The following is an 18038-nucleotide window of genomic DNA, read 5'->3' as shown; positions in this document are numbered from 1 at the left end:
AAGTCATTTTTGATCAAATCTAGACAGGCCCCATTTCCAGCAGCCATCACTCCAACACCTTATCCTTGAGTAATCATGCTAAATTTATCATTTGGTACTAGAAAAATCACTTGCCATTATATCAAACACAGTTGAAAGCTATTTGGTTAGTTAAATGAAGATTAACATTGTCTTTATATTTGTTTTTGAGTTGCCACAGTATGCAATAGACTGGCATGTCTTAAGGTCAATATTAGGTCAAAAATGGCAAAAAAAGAAACAGCTTTCTCTATAAACTCATCAGTCAATCATTGTTTTGAGGAATGAAGGCTATACAATGCTTGAAATTGGCAAAAAACTGAAGATTTCATACAAAGGTGTACACTACAGTCTTCAAAGACAAAGGACAACTGGCTCTAACAAGGACAGAAAGAGATGTGGAAGGCCATATTTACAGCTAAACAAGAGGATAAGTACATCAGAGTCTCTAGTTTGAGAAATAGACACCTCACATGTCCTCAGCTGACAGCTTCATTGAATTCTACCCGCTCAACACCAGTTTCATGTACAACAGTAAAGAGAAGACTCAGGGGTGCAGGCCTTATGGGAAGAATTGCAAAGAAAAAGCCACTTTTGAGACAGAAAAACAAAAAGAAAAGGTTAGAGTGGGCAAAGAAACAGACATTGGACAACAGATAATGGGAAAAGAGTGTTATGGATCTTAACCCCATTGAGCTTTTGTGGGATCAGCTAGACTGTAAGGTGTGTGAGAAGTGCCCAATAAGACAGCCACATCTATGGCAAGTGCTCCAGGAAGTTTGGGGTGAAATGTCACCTGAGTATCCGGACAAACTGACAGCTAGAATGTCAAGGATCTGCAAAGCTGTCATTGCTGCATGTGGAGAATTCTTTTGATGAGAACTCCTTTAAGTAGTTTAAGAAGTTCTGAAAAATGTTTTCAAACTGTAATAGTAATTTTTCACATTATTAATGTCCTGACTATACACTGTGATCAGTTGAATGCCACTTTGGTGAATAAAAGTACCAATTTATTTCCATTTAAGTTATACCCTCGGAAAAAGGACCCCCTCAGAATTGGGGCAGAAAAGGTATGTAAATTGTTTGATTATCTGATTTAATAATCATTAGAATTACTGAAGTTAAGAATTCCATAAATTATTCATAATAAAGAAAGCTAATTGCGCAGAATCATTGAATCTGAATTCATAGTGTATTGATGTGACATCTCTTCAATTACAAAATATAGGAATGTGTATGTATGTATATCTACAGCTCTGGAAAAAAAATAATGCTCTAAATGGCAATATTTTTATTTGGGAGAAAGGTTGTCAGTACTTTATAGAATAAAATAGGAAATCCAGAGAAACTGATAATTTTGCAGTGGTCTCTTAATTTTTTTCAGAGCTGTATATATATATATATATATATATATATATATATATATATATATATATATATATTATAAAATACAGTATGTTTACTTTTCATTTAGGATGCCTTTGACATACTGTTATTTGATTTGTCTGCAATTCAATCATCCTTCTTATTAAGATCCACAACCAGGTGTATTTTTTTTTACATTTTGTGTGTGTGTGTGTGTGTATATATATATATATATATACACATATATATAGTATGATGCATCATCATTATTATTCTGCGCATGCTAAATATCTAAATATGTTACAATTTATCAGTAAATGCACACTGGCATTCCCCTAATTGTTCAAAAACACTAAAAAAATATTTCTAAGGGTTACACATTTAAATTCAAGTAATCTTTAACAAAATATAATTATTTTAACAAATATAAGTTGTATTACTTTTTGTTATTCAATTGGATGTAAATTTGGTATGCACTTAAAATGCATACATCTTCAATTTTTTTGAGTGAAGTTCAAAGTCAACTTAGCAAGTAATTCCATATACTGTATGGCCTTTTATGTCAGTGAGCAAGTTTTGATTACTATAAGACACAGACATAGGAATTAGTAAATGAATTTATTCTCTCAAAACAAGAAACAATGAAAAATTCATATTCTGTGGCAATTTTCCCATCTTCATGAACCCAGCTCCTCAATCGACAACCAGTGTCTGTTGTGTTTACCAACATGATGAGAGAGAACATTGTCCAGCCCACTCCGACTTCAGAGTCTTCATACAGCACCATTCAATGGGATCTGTTTTTTTTTTTTTAATATTGTTTTCTTTATAACAATAATAAAATAAAATATCCTTGTAACCTATTTTCCAAGTCAACCTTGAATAAATATAAATGATCTTCTTTACCCTCTTTTCCCCCATGTTTTTGTTTTCTTTTGTCAGTTATTGTCTTTTCTTTTTTTTTCTTTTCAATAAAGATGAGTGCCAAGAGGTGGAATGTTGCGTTGAATATCTGAACCATTGGCCACAGAACATCAACCCCGATCTGAATCTGTGGACGAGGTCAGATCAGGGGACAGCGGCGCCTCCGGTCCACATGCACTGTACACAAAACGGCAAAAAATTCCCCAATGTCTCTATCAAAACATGCTGTATTACTCAGACGGTGTGCTCAATCCATGTTGCAGACCCTTTCAACATGCTTGCTTTGAATGAACGAGCCATTCTTGCATAATGTAACAGTGGAATCATAACAGACCCATAAAATAATATACAGCTCTGTCTCCACATGAACACAATGATGGCTGACTCTGAAGGGAGAAATTTACAATTTGCTCATACTGTTACACTCGTACATTTATTGTTTTCCTCAACCATCTCTTTCCCTCCCGTAGAAGACTGCTTTTTTCCTGATAATTATGAGATATAATGTCTTCCCAGGCCACACCTGTAACTGAGATCTGTAAAAATACAGAAGAATATTCTAAAGGATGACAGTCACATCTTTAGCACTTTGCATTATGTCTCTTTGAATACCATGCACTAGAGAATTTCATATTAAAAATAATACAAACTGTTGAAAATGGCTGACCTGTGCATCCTTAACTATTTTACTTCCTCTTTTTTGTTATTCTTTTTTCTTTTTTTTTTTTCTTTTTTTTGCAAGTTGCAGCCTCAAGGAAAATAACCTTATGCCTTTTTTTTCTCTCAAAAAAATAAAAATGTACATCCATGCAAAAAAAAAAAAAACAAAAGAAAAAGAAAAAAGAAAGAAAGAAAGAAAAATAAACTTATACAGTACATCAACAAACAGAACATCAGACCGGAACACAAAAAGTCTTTTTTTTTTTTTCAGATTCATTCTGTCGTTTCCTGAATTAAAAACAAAATCTGGCCATATCATTTTCTCATCGCTGAACTTTGAAGATCATTTGGTGATCTGTCTTGAAGTATGTAAGGAACACATTCCCGCATAGACGTCACCTTTCTGAGGTTCCCCTTTTTTTCTGCTCCCACCTCAGCCAAATGCTCCTCTCTTTCACGATCATCTTTTCACAGCTTGGCTCACAGTAATGGCTACAATGCATCAAGTTCTAGGTAAGAAACACTGACATCTCTTGAAACACAACAGAAAGCAAACAGCCAAAAGTGTAATGGCATCTTCCTTTTGCAAAACAGCGCTTGTGAAAACTTCTTGTAGAAATCAGCTCTTATTCCTCATCCACTTTGTGAAGAGTCAGAACTCCTCAGCTGAACGGAGACTTCCTGTGGCTTTTGTTCCCTGCACGTGACAGCAGCATACTTTTTGCTTTTCATTTATTTTTTGGCATAAGGACGCAGGCCTTTTCACGGCCTCTCGTCACACGGGTTGAGAGGACACAACATCAAGCATGCAGTGTAACCAGGACGTGACCCGTCTAGACTGTCTCTTCTCTGTTTGTAGCTGTAGCTACTCACGTCACTCTCCATCGCTGACCTCCTCGTGCCGCTACGACCGAATGTTGGAGCTGTCCAGGCCAGATTCTGGAGGTTTTCTACTTAAAGGTGCCAATGTCGGGTCAACCAATGAGGTGGGAGGGAAGAGTTTGTACCAGCCAATCACCATGTTGGTCAGCTCTAAATCATCTAATAGGATCTGGGCGGCTCCCATGAAGGATTTGTGGTCCATGCGGCCATAGTCCCCCCAAACAATGATCTGTAAAGCAAAAAGTGATTGGTCAGAACAGCGGTTTCCAAAATGGATGCAGAGCTAAATGGGTGAATCTCACCAAAATATGTCCACCCTTTTCACAATTTCCATTGTTTTCAATGATGATTCTCACTACCGTAACACATCTGGACATTTTACTTTTAATATTTTCATTGTTTTAGTGATGTTTCTCATTTCCGTTACACATTTGGACATTTACTTTCACTATTTCCATTGTTTTAGTGATGATTCTCATTACTGTTATGCATCCAGTCATTTTACTTTTCCTATTTCCATTATTTTCCATGATGATTCTCATTACCGTAAAATGTCTGGATGTTTTACTTTTACTATTCCCATTGTTTTCAGTGATGATACTCATTAACGTAATACATTTAAACGTTTTAATTTTCCTATTTACACTGTTTTAATGATGATTCTCAATACCGTAGCGGGTCCAGCTGTTTTACTTTTCCTATTTACACTGTTTTCCATGATGATTTTCATTACTGTAACATTTCCGTACATTTTCTTTCTACTATTCCCAATGTTTTCAATGATGATTCTCATTACAGTAACATGACTGGATGTTTTATTTTTCCTATTTCCATTGTTTTCCAAGATGATTCTCATTACTGTAACGCATCCAGATGTTTTACTTTTTATATTTACATTGTTTTCCATGATGATTCTCATTACCGTAACACATCTGGATGTTTTACTTTTACTTTTTCCATAGTTTTTCATGATGATTCTCATTACTGTAACACGTCTGGACGTTTTATTTGTACTATTTCCATTGTTTTCCATGATGATTTTCATTACTGTAACATGCCTGAACATTTTATTTTTCCTATTTCCATTGTTTTCCATGATGATTCTCATTACCATAAAGCATTCATATGTTTTACTTTTTACTTTTGCTACTACCATTGTTTTCAATAATGAATCTCATTCCCGTGACATGTCTGGACATTTCGCAGACGGGCTGTGTTACCATCATTTACCATTTTTTTTATTTATATTTTTTTTATTAACAGGTAATCCAAATGCTGTCCCTCATTTTGACAGATAATAAACTAACCATCGCCTTGTACACCTGGTAATATGCATAATTTTTGACCACTTGCATTGGAATTTCGAGTGAAGGTTCTTTGATTTCATGACTGCATACATCAATCATTATGTCAGTGTGTTGCTGCATGATAATAAAGTGCCAAAAGTAAAAGAACAAAAGGAAAGCGCAGAAAAGTGGCATATTGTTTTTGCCAATTACTGTGTACTAAGTGCAAACATGATATTTAGAGCAGGATTCTCTGTTTTTTTTTTTTAAAGGAGTACCTGTGTTAATGTAAATATCAGGCACACTGAAAAAGTTCTGTGAACTTGAGCACGTACTGTATGTATGCGCTTTTTCAAATTTTCAAAACGAATGGTTATCTCCTTGTAAAGACTCATGTAACCGGCAAAGTTCAAAAATCTTGTTTTAACGCAGCGGTTGATTGACAGGTAGAAACTTTCACCCTAGAACTCATTAGTTTCACCACACTCACTGGGAGAGTTAAAAATCTATTAAAGATCCACAGTCATGTGTATACCATTATAATGGATGCTATGTCCCTGAATGTAACCCCAAGTACTTATGAAAACAGGAATGACAGATAAAAACAGACCATGACAGATTTTTTTCTAGAGCAACCTCTGACTACTATGATTTATAAATACTTTACAACAATAATATATAATTTTTTCACATTGCAGTAATGAGAATATCATAATGACCATCATGTTTCGCATTGCGAAATGTACGTAAAGGTCGTGGAAATAATGTCACAATGAAAGAAATCTTTATGGACCTGAAACAGGCTTCATTTTCTTCATACAAATATATAATTTATTATTTGTTTCTTTTGATTATTGAGTAAAATAGGACATTTTCTTGATAGATTTAGTGACATTAAGATTTTTTTTGTAATTCTTATTATTCTCAATGATGATTCTCATTAGGTTCTCATCACTGTAATACAATAACACAGTGCTTTTATTTTATTTATTTAAATTATCATAAATTAAAGTCAACACAACAAAAACTATCATAATGTTTATTTATTTATTTATTTATTTATTTTTTTTTTTTGCATTACAGTGATGAGTATGAGGTATGCTATTTTTGTGCATTAAAGTAATGACAAACTTTGGCCGGGGAGGGGGTGGAGGGCTTGCTTAATTGTCATGAAAAAAAAAATCCTAATGGTCATAAAAACAGGCTTCACTTTCTTTAATTAAAATATATTTTGTTATTTCTTTCTATTGATTTTGGGGTGAAACATGACCTGATAAAATTTGATGTACTCAAATTTAACTGGATCTGAATAACTTTTTGCATACTACACTCATATGATATGCAGAATAAGATTTGTGCATCCTAAATCACAGTGTGTGACTGATAGTGTACTACTTCTGGTAGATTTTTTAATTATGGATGCATGCTTTTAGCCAACAAAACCAATTTAAAACCAAAATATTTCCTAAAACCCCATGCACGACACAAGAGAAGGAGATAACTCTCTTGGATATATGTGACTATGTGAAAAAAGGGTCTGTGGTATCAAGATCAATTTTCAATTTTTATGATGTGGTCATGTGCTCTAATAGTGTGCTGTCTCACTATATACTTTACCATTTCATACTTTTTTGCATTACATACTTTAGGAAGTATACAAATTGGGTATGCAAATCATCTGAGCATTGTTACCTGCAAAACCTTCCCTTCAGGGTTCTCCTCAAACTGAAGCTGCTGTTGGTAAAGTGGATCCAGCGTTTTTCTCGCTGTCCGTGTTTTCTTCTTGTTGATACACTTGCCGTTGTCTAGCAGATATACTTTCACATAGGGTGCTGCAAAAGAACAACGGCATAAAAGAATGTCATATTTAAAGAAAGAACACTGATGAATCATGATTGGTTTGCCAAATGATTACTCAAATAAATCATCACATAGCTGGATGCTCATGATTTGAGTGTTTTTAGCTTCATGCAAACCCTACAATACGCGAAGCATTTTAGGTCCAAAACAAGTCACGAGACTTACCTGGTGTCTGTTTGTTGCCTGGTTTTCCCACCAGACCTCTGGCCCGAATAACTTCAACATCCAACCTCTCCTTCCTGTGGACCATACCAATCTGGATGTCACCTGTGAAGAAAAGCCACATCTAGACTCTAGACTTTGCAGAAACCATTTGATTAAAGGGGTCCTGACATGAGAAATCAAATTTGCCCTGATCTTTTGACATATAAGAGTTCATTGTAGAAAAGCATACTGTAAGTTTCAGAACTCAAAACATCCTCCCCAATGAAAAAAAGAACATTGGGTAAAGTAATGCAAAGTAATGCACAAAGGGAAATTGGCGGTTGCCGTATTATCAACACAGCTGTTTTAGAAGGTACTGTAAGTGCATGACAATAAAGTGCTGACACCAAGCATTGCAACTTAAATTGCCATTGTCATCCGTTACAAAGCACATGCAAATATTATGTTTCACCTACATGTTATGGTGGGGCATTGATACTTTTTTCCTATGCAAAAGTGTTAGCCAATCGTGCCGTTTACATTGAAGTCTTATAGGAAAAGCAACACTGAAACCATGCGTTTAAATTAGAGAGAAAGTAGAAAATGGTTGTACTGTTTTTGGTGCCAAAAAACCTTCATTAACATTATACAGTGCATTCAGAAAGTATTCAGACCCCTTCATTTTGTTTTTGTTTTTTTTCACATTTTGTTATGTTGCAGCCTTATGCTAAAATGATTTAAATTATTTTTTCTCTCACATCAATCTACACTCCATACCCCATAATGACAAAGAAAAAAACAGATTTTTGATAACAAATTTATTAAAAAAGAGAAAACTGAAATATCACATTGACATAAGTATTTAGACCCTTAACTCAGCACTTAGTTGAAGCACCTTTGGCAGCGATTACAGCCTCAAGTCTTTTTGGGTATGATGTGACAAGCTTTGCACACCTGGATTTGGGGATTTTCTGCCATTCTTCTCTGCAGATCCTCTCAAGTTGTCAGGTTGGATGGGGACCGTCGGTGGACAGCCATTTTCAGGTCTCTCCAGAGATGTTCGATTGGGTTCAAGTCTGGGCTCTGGCTGGGCCACTCAAGGACATTTACAGAGTTGTCCCTAAGCCACTCTTGCATTGTCTTGGCTGTGTGCATAGGGTCATTGTCCTGTTGGAAGGTGAACCTTCGGCCCAGTCTGAGGTCCAGAGCGCTCTGGAGCAGGTTTTCATCAAGGATATCTCTGTATTTTGCTGCGTTCAGCTTTCCATCAACCCTGACCAGTCCCCCAGTCCCTGTCGCTGAAAAACACCACCACAGCATGATGCTACCACCACCATGCTTCACTGTTGGATGGTATTGCGCAGGTGATGAGCGGTGCCTGGTTTCCTCCAGACATGACGCTTGGAATTGAGGCCAAACAGTTCAATCTACATTTCATCAGACCAGAGAATCTTGTTTCTCACAGTCTGAGAGTCCTATGGGTGCTTTTTATGTGTCTTGCAGTGAGGAGAGGCTTCCGTCTGGCTACTCTGCCATAAAGCCCAGATTGGTGGAGTGTTGCAGTGATGGCTGTCCTTCTGCAAGTTTCTCTCATCTCCACATATGATCTCTGGAGAACCAGAGTGACTACAGGGTTCTTGGTCACCTCTTTTACCCAGGCCCTTCTCCCCGGATTGCTCAGTTTGGCCGGGTGGCCAGCTCAAGGAAGAGTCCTGGTTGTTCCAAACTTCTTCCATTTAAGAATTATGGAGGCCACTGTGCTCTTGGGAACCTTCAATGCAGCTGAACGTTTTTTTGTTGCCTTCCCCAGATCTGTGCCTCGAGACAATTCTGTCTCTGACCTCTGCAGGCAGTTCCTTTGATCTCATGGCATGGTTTTTGCTCTGATATGCATTTTCAGCTGTGAGACCTTATAGAGACAGGTGTGTGCCTTCCCAAATCATGTCCAATGAATTGAATTTGCCACAGGTGGACTCCAATCAAAGTGTAGAAACATCTCAAAGATGATCCAGAGAAATGGGATGCACCTGAGCTAAATTTCAAGTGTCATAGCAAAGGGTCTGAATACTTACACTACTGGTCAAAAGTTTTGAAACATTTACTCATACTATATTCTATATATATATATATATATATATATATATATATATATATATATATATATATATATTTTTTTTTTTTTTTTTTTTTTTTTTTCTTCAACATTTTAGAATAATAATAAAGTCATCAAAACTATGAAATAACATAAATGGAACTATGGGAATTATGTTGTGACTTAAAATCCAAAATAAATAAAAACTGTGTTATATTTGAGCATCTTCAATGTACCTTTGCCTAGAATTTGCAGACATGTACTTTTGACATTTTCTCAACCAACTTCATGAGGTATCACCCTGGGATGATTTTTAAACAGTATTGAAGGAGTTCCCATCTATGTTGGGCACTTATTGGCTGCTTTTCTTTATTATTTGGTCCAAGTCATCAATTTCAAAAACTTTTTTTTTTTTAATTAAATTTTAGTTTTATTATGAAATAAATTAATATAGTGGCACAATTATATTTTTGTCTACAAAACTAATTTAAAACATTTAAGCATACGCCTTCAAATCAAAAGATTTTTAAGATCATGAGAAACATTTCAGTCAAGTGTTTCAAAACTTTTGACCAGTAGTGTATGTCAATGTGATATTTCAGTTTTTTTCTTTTTAATTAGTTTGCAAAGTTATCAAAAATCAGTTTTTTGCTTTGTCATTATGGGGTATGGAATGTAGATTGATGTGAAAAAATTAAATTATTTAAAGTATTTTAGCATAAGGCTGCAACATGAAATGTGAAAAACAAATGAAGGGGTCTGAATACTTTCTGAATGCACTGTATGTGGACCTCAGATAAAACAATAACATAAAAGTATAACATGGCCCCTTTATTTAAAAAAGTTATTACAGTTATTGCATGAAGATGGGCCATGTATTGTAAGGACAGATTGTCATATTTTTGGCACATATCTGTTACAGTGTTTATGTTAATAAATAGAGAACTGTACCTCTGTACTTACCCATAGGAGGTGTGGCCAACGTCTGTCTTCCTGCCAGCTGGGCGGGACCAAGACCATCCAAAAACTCAGTGAACTGGCTATCTGATGAGATCTTCACCCCAGGGAAGATGAGACTGTACAGAAACAAAGATAAAATCAGTCAACCACATGCTAATGGGTTCATTTAATTACAGATATAATCACTGTGACTCAAACCCACGGAATAAACAATGGTAGAGATGACATCATGTGATTTGAGGATATAAGGTCAATACGGAACAATTATAGAACTAGATTTTGGCATTTTGTGAAGAAAAAATGCGTGGTGCTTGTCAATGCAATACTTGCAGGCAGGGTTTTTAACACATTGCTATGTGGTTGCTAGGGTGTTCTGGGTGGTTCCTAGGTGGTTGCTTAATGGCCCAAGTTCAAAGTGTCCTCCTTTAAATATCTATAATATTCTAGTCCCTAGATATGGCTCAGGACCCTCATATTAAAAAAACTAGCAGCACACCTCTCCTTAACAAGTCACTTGAGTTGAGGTTTCATTCATGTCTGTAGCACAAACGGTGCAGGATAAGTTACATGGCTATGTTTAATATTTAGGGTTAAGGTTTTTTTTTTAAGTATGAGCAATAGTAATAGTGACGTTTGACTTGGCAAACACCACTAATTTAGTCGTTTGCATGTTAATGTATTCCTTAAATAGAGGTGAAGGTAAACAGGTTTGGACAGGGGCATAGATTCCAGGGGGGATGGGGGGTGGGGGGGGAGGTAACCCCCCCCCAATAATCAAAACAAGCAAGTACAGACCCCCAATATTTATACCATGATCAATGGAAACATGTAAATGCTTCACGTTGCAACACCCCCAAAGTTCAAGCCAAGCCTACGCCCTTGGGTTTGGAGGAAGAATTGTCGCAGCGGTGATAAGCAGCGGTTTACACATGCTTACTGAAGAATTGTGATTGGTCAAATTAAATGAACATATGCCTACCAAGCTTCAGTAGGAAACTCCATTTATTTAATTTAGAATGGTGTCATGGAGGTCGCAGCACTTACTTTCCAGGTTTTGCCTTTTCACCGTCTTCTGTGGTCTCTCGGCTAGGCTGCCGTGTCATTCTGCTCTTCATCTCAACGGCTAAACCTGTCTCCACACTCCGCTGGATTGCCAGACGCACCGGCTTCTTCTTTTTCCCCTCCTCTGAACATGACAGAAGGAGAAGGGGAGATGAGGAAATGAGAGAAAGAGAAGTGCATTATACTTCGGCCATGTCTGTCTTTGGCCGACAAACAGGTAGTGTGTGGCAAACTCACACTATTGGCTGAGCCAGAAATTGACATGCTGGACCATTTCAACAAACAGAGCAACTGAAAGCAACACAGTCACAGAGTTCACATTCTTCAGAAAATCATCAAAGGAATGGCTAACTTATCTGTGCATATTAAGCTGGGATAGGAGAAAGTATTTTAACCTTCACCTTCAAGACAAAATACAAGTCATATGTTGATAAGCACTGACTGAATGAGAAGCTTAAAAATCTCAAGAGAATCATTGTGACCAGCAGGGGGCATCAGTGTACCTTTCTGTGCAGCTGGATCTTTCTTTCTTTCTTTCTTTCTTTCTGTCTGTCTGTCTGTCTATCAGTCTCTCTGTCTGTCTGTATATCTATCTATCCATCCGTCTGTCTGTCTGTCTATCTATCTCTCTATCCGTCTGTCAGTCAGTCTCTCTGTCTGTCTATCTTTCCATCCATCCATCTGTCTGTCTGTCTGTCTATCTATCTATCTATCTGTCTGTCTGTCTGTCTATCTATCTATCTGTCAGCCTCTCTGTCTGTCTCTCTGTCTATCTTTCCACCCATCTGTCTATCTATACATTTATCTATCTCTGTATTTGTCTATCCATCTGTCCGTCCGTCTATCAGTCTCTCTGTCTGTCTATCTTTCCATCCATCTGTCTGCCTGTCTGTCTGTCTGCCTGTCTGTCCATCTATCTATCTGTCTCTCTGTCTGTCTGTCTATCTTTTCCATCCATTTGTCATCTGACATACAGGATATTTCACATCAAACTTGAGAGAAACTAATGGAACGTGACTTAGCATTTCATTTTAAAGCAAAATTAGTTACACAAATATTTAGAACCAATACAAATGCAGCCATGTCTGACCTTTCACAACATATGCTGTGTATTACAACCTAAGGGAAAAGTATTATGTCTGTAATAATGGGATGAAGAATATTGTTTTGCCTAGACGTGTTGCATTGATGCAATTTGCAAAAAGGTCAAACCATGTATCTGTTTCCTTTAAACACAACACCAGTTAAACCAACATCTAACAGCTCTGTCCCACAACATATCATCCAATCAAACCACAAAAACAAATGAAATCTCCACAATCATACTCCCATGAAGTGGCTTTTAGGTGGACACAAACTCTTCAAAACCAAACTCAACACTATCAAACAGGGTGAATACAGGTAAAGTGGGACACTTTCTGATATTTTGCGATTGCCGTTGTTTTGTCAGTGTCATCACATACTAGTTTAGGATGAACATAATTACATTTTTTAGAATTGGAATAATGCACACAATTAGAAAGATGATTAAGCTTAAGTGTTCCACTTTACCTATATTCACCAGAAAGGTTTCAAAAGAACAGGACCCATATGTCATGTCCGAAAGCTTGACTTCATTCTTACCTGCGTCTCCCTCATCAAAGGAGTTCATGCAGGGGAAGTAGACAGCCAGTGCCTCAAAGGACGCAGACAAGCTGAGGCGGCTCTGCGAGCGCTGCATACGCATGCCGGGAACAGCAGTGCAGCCATCCTGCCCTTGTCTGCCCATTTTACCACCCCACACCCTCAGACTAACTACACCAGAGAAGGGCAACAGAAGTGGTCTTTCCTTTGCACAGGTGGACAAACAAACCAATAGATCAGAGATGGTTTAGAGAAACAGGTGTCCAGAGCTTCTCATCGGCGGCACCTGCAGCTGCACGTCTTGTTAGTTTGAGCGTGTGGATTTTTACTGTCTGAGACCATCTGAGACCATCTGTCTACTCTGCAGCACACTACCTCTCTCACAGAGGGATGGGAGGGGGACAGTACCATGTGCGCGTGGCTCACAGATGATGCAGCCAATCAGAGGCATAGAAACTGAGAGCACACTCAAACACTTCTGCAGGAGTTAGAGCTCTGCCTAGAGATATGGCTGTGCAAAGATCCAACACAAAAACACACGCACACAAATTGCCATTCAAATATCCACTCATTGGCATATAGTAGGTCCTGTATGTTGGCTAGGGATGAGAATTGTGAGGAATTTAATGATTCCGGTTCTGATTCTTCTTAATGATTCCGGTATGTTAACGGTTCCATTAATGATTCTTTTTGTACTTTTGAGGAAGAAATATTTGGAATTAGAAAAGTGATTCTTTTAAATGCATTTGCATTTAATTTCAGATTTCGACAGAGGAGAAATAACTAATCAGAAGCAAATTTGTAAAAGGTGTTTAATTGACTATTTACTAAATAAAAATTCTAAACCATCCAAAAATGTGATAACATGTTTCATTTATTCATTCTTTTACAAAATTCCAATGATTACAACTAAATGCATTGACACATGAACAACCAGTCAGCAACTGCACTGCCTGACTGAAGTCTCACAAGCCGTAAATTCAACACGGTTTTCAATTTATAACACGGTTACAGTTCTTATTTACATGATGTCATTACTTAGTCATTACTGGTAGAGCTGTGTGCACTGTAGATTCAAAAGAATCATCTCAAAAGAGCCATTTGTTCGGGAATCGCACTACACTGGTCGTGCTGTATGTTTCGCATTGTAGATTAAAAAGTACCGGCTCATAAGAGTCATTCATACGGGAATCGGTCTACACTAGTAATGCTGCATTTTTTTGATTCACTAAACAGAACCAGCTCATAAGAGTCATTCATTTGGGAATCTGATTAGACTGGTCACACTGTATGTTTCGCATTGTGGATTCAAAAGAACCGACTCATAAGAGTCATTTGTTCGGGAATCAGACTACACTTGTAGTGCTGTATGTTGTGCACTGTAGATTCAAAAGAATCGTCTCATAAGAGTCATTTTCATTTGTTTGGGAATCAGACTACACTGGTAGTGCTACATGTTTTTGATTCACTAAAAAGAACCGGCTCATAAGAGTCATTCATTTGGGAATCTGATTAGACTGGTCACACTGTATGTTTCGCATTGTGGATTCAAAAGAACCGGCTTATTAGAGTCATTCATTCTGGAATCAGACTTCACTGGTCACGCTGTATGTTTCACGTTGTAGAGTCAAAAGAACTGTCTCATAAGTGCCATTTTTAAGAGTGTTTTATTAACAATGTTCTGTCTGCATTGATCCCTCAAGTTTCCATTGTTTGGAAAGTGTTAATGCAATCGAAAGTCATGAAAACATACATTTATTAAATGTTGGCTTACTTTACCCTTGGCGCATTTTCCTTTTCCAGTACATGTCTAGATGTGTATCTGTCGTACATGTTTTTTTTTTTTTCCTAAAACCTAAAACCTGACAATCCATTCATCATGAATAACAGCTGCTTTTAAGCAAACAGACAATGCTTTTTTAAACTGCATGCCTCTAGTATGAACTTGAATAAAGGCAGGACCTTTAGCTTAAATATGAAATAAAATACACAGTTCTGAAAGCAAAGCTATAAATATCATGGGTATGTTGAAATCATCACCCCTGTTGAATACCGGCTTAAAATATTAACGTCTCAACCTTCCTATAAAAAGTGTGAATACAGCATACAGCTGTGACTCATGCCACTGCTCAAACCTCAACACGTTTGACACTAACACAAATACTGACAATGCACATAATGCAAAACGTGACTTCTCTGCCTTGAATAAAATCATGCTTCTCATGCTTTATTTCTTTTCAAGTGCATGTCCAACAAATTTAAAATACCATCAGTGCACTAAAAATAACTCTGGGTGGTTAAAATTGCTGTGATGTAAACCACTGCCTTTACTTAATGTGCTGTTTATATTGAGCACTAATACTAACAAATGGACAGTGGTGGTGGGTTTGACAGCAGAGTCTTATCTGATATCAGACTCGCACTGTGTCGTCTCGGCATGCCAGCACAAAATGGTAGCGTGCTGAGAATAAAATTAAAAAACATGTTGGTCAGTGTGATAAACAAATAATATTTTATTGGACAGGGGTTGTGCACTGTGTCATTTTACAGAGCAAACAGACCAGTAGGGCTTTACAGTGCATCCGGAAAGTATTCACAGTGCTTCACTTTTTCCACATTTTGTTATGTTACAGCCTTATTCCAAAATGGATTAAATTCATTATTTTCCTTAAAATTCTACAAACAATACCCCATAATGACAACGTGAAAGAAGTTTGTTTGAAATCTTTGCTAATGTATTAAAAATAAAAAACGAAAAAAATCACATGTACATAAGTATTCACAGCCTTTGCTCAATACTTTGTTGAAGCACCATTGGCACCAATTACAGCCTCAAGTCTTTTTGAGTATGATGCTACAAGCTTGGCACACCTATTTTTGGGCAGTTTCTCCCATTCTTCTTTGCAGGACCTCTCAAGCTCCATCAGGTTGGATGGGGAGCGTCGGTGCACAGCCATTTTCAGATCTCTCCAGAGATGTTCAATCGGGTTCAAGTCTGGGCTCTGGCTGGGCCACTCAAGGACATTCACAGAGCTGTCCCAGAGCCACTCCTTTGTTATCTTGGCTGTGTGCTTAGGGTCGTTGTCCTGTTGGAAGATGAACCTTCGCCCCAGTCTGAGGTCCAGAGCGCTCTGGAGCAGGTTTTCATCAAGGATGTCTCTGTACATTGCTGCATTCATCTTTCCCTCGATCCTGACTAGTCTCCCAGTTCCTGCCGCTGAAAAACATCCCCACAGCATGATGCTGCCACCACCGTGCTTCACTGTAGGGATGGTATTGGCCAGGTGATGAGCGGTGCCTGGTTTACTCCAGACATGATGCTTGCCATTCAGGCCAAAGAGTTCAATCTTTGTTTCTCATGGTCTGAGAGTCCTTCAGGTACCTTTTGGCAAACTCCATGGCTTCCGTCTGGCCACCCTACCATACAGGCCTGATTGGTGGAGTGCTGCAGAGATGGTTGTTCTTCTGGAAGGTTCTCCTCTCTCCACAGAGAAATGCTGGAGCTCTGTCACAGTGACCGTCGGGTTCTTGGTCACCTCCCTGACTAAGGCCCTTCTCCCCCGATTGCTCAGTTTGGCCGGGCGGCCAGCTCTAGGAAGAGTCCTGGTGGTTCCAAACTTCTTCCATTTACGGATGATGGAGGCCACTGTGTTCATTGGGACCTTCAATGCTGCAGAATTTTTTTCTGTACCCTTCCCCAGATCTGTGCCTCAATACAATCCTGTCTCGGAGGTCTACAGACAATTCCTTGGACTTCATGGCTTGGTTTATGCTCTGACATGCACTGTTAACTGTGGGACCTTATATAGACAGGTGTGTGCCTTACCAAATCATGTCCAATCAACTGAATTTACCACAGCTGGACTCCAATCAAGTTGTACAAACATCTCAAGGATGATCAGTGGAAACAGGATGCACCTGAGCTCAGTTTTGAGTGTCATGGCAAAGGCTGTGAATACTTATGTACATGTGATTTTTTTCGTTTTTTATTTTTAATAAATTTGCAAAGATTTCAAACAAACTTCTTTCACGTTGTCATTATGGGGTATTGTTTGTAGAATTTTAAGGAAAATAATGAATTTAATCCATTTTGGAATAAGGCTGTAACATAACAAAATGTGGAAAAAGTGAAGCGCTGTGAATACTTTCCGGATGCACTGTATGTGTTTAGATACATGTGTTAAATTAAGTGTGTGTGTCTGGATCATTCTGGCATCCTCCAGATCTTAACCTGTGCATAAAGTCACTTTAATTTATAACTGAAGAATTGAATTGTAAATTCTAATTTTTTTAAAGTCTGTTCTTAAACAAACAACAGTTGGCTATTTATAAAAGAAACAGAGTTGTGGTTTTGTGCATATAATGCTTTGTGTTTAGGGCGTTTCAGCAAATTTGTGCTGCAATTAGTGAGCTGATAAATTTTATTGTGGCCCAACCAAAAGTTATTTTCTGGCTATGCCACTGGTCCTTGAGCTGTACAGGCAACAAACCACACTTAATGATAGCAGAAAGCACAATTCTTGCATTCAAACACAGCTGGACAAAGCACATCTCTAAAGTTATTATTTAAATTATTTAAATATAATTATTTATAATGAAAATATTGACATATGCGATGAATTGCGATTAATTCTATTAATTAATCGGCATATCATGTAATTAATTAGATTCAAATGTTTTATCAATTAATGGCCCTAATTATAACACATTCATAATGCCTCATAATACACTAGGGTTGGAACAACTAATTGATAAAAAAATGTATTTGATTAAAGTGCAATGCAAATGCAATTATCAATTAGATGCATTTTATTACAACGTTTATATTTGAAAACTTTTTTGCACACAATGTATTGTGTATATTTACATTTCTGGATTAAAACTTGCACATTGTTTCAAGGAGATATTTGGACAAGATGTGGAATTACTTGCTTTTTGATAAAATATGGAATATAATTAATAAATTAATTATTAGATTAGATTAGATTAATAAAAAAAAAAAATCGGTTATCAAAGTAGTTGTAAGCTGTTCTGTAATACATCTGTTGCATGCTCTTGTACATTATCAACAGTTACATAACATCAACAATACATTATAATATTTACCTATTTAAAGTTATACCTTTCAACATTATAATGTATCAAAAAAACATATTAACATT

At 37.2% G+C, this 18038-nt stretch overlaps 1 protein-coding gene across 5 annotated transcripts in view; it reads right to left on the bottom strand.

Moving 5' to 3' along the window:
- Nucleotides 1-1987: 1987 nt before the first annotated feature.
- Nucleotides 1988-18038, bottom strand: part of LOC127420680 (regulating synaptic membrane exocytosis protein 2-like) — a 240201-nt gene continuing 224150 nt past the window's right edge. For 4 of the 5 annotated variants that reach the window (XM_051663141.1, XM_051663138.1, XM_051663139.1 and 1 more), the window contains 5 exons: nucleotides 11236-11377; nucleotides 10195-10307; nucleotides 7161-7262; nucleotides 6828-6967; nucleotides 1988-4078 (listed from right to left, as the gene is read on the bottom strand). In XM_051663141.1, coding sequence (XP_051519101.1) covers nucleotides 3872-4078; nucleotides 6828-6967; nucleotides 7161-7262; nucleotides 10195-10307; nucleotides 11236-11377 — 704 coding nt within the window. In that variant the 3' untranslated portion in view covers nucleotides 1988-3871. Of the gene's footprint in view, nucleotides 4079-6827; nucleotides 6968-7160; nucleotides 7263-10194; nucleotides 10308-11235; nucleotides 11378-12876; nucleotides 13127-18038 lie in introns of those variants that run through there. The other variant, XM_051663142.1, reaches the window with a different exon arrangement.

This window comes from Myxocyprinus asiaticus, chromosome 30 (genome assembly GCF_019703515.2).
Source record: "Myxocyprinus asiaticus isolate MX2 ecotype Aquarium Trade chromosome 30, UBuf_Myxa_2, whole genome shotgun sequence".
NCBI lineage: Eukaryota > Metazoa > Chordata > Actinopteri > Cypriniformes > Catostomidae > Myxocyprinus > Myxocyprinus asiaticus.
The sequence above is the reverse complement of the archived record's forward strand: the minus strand, read 5'-3'. Positions and strand labels throughout refer to the sequence as shown.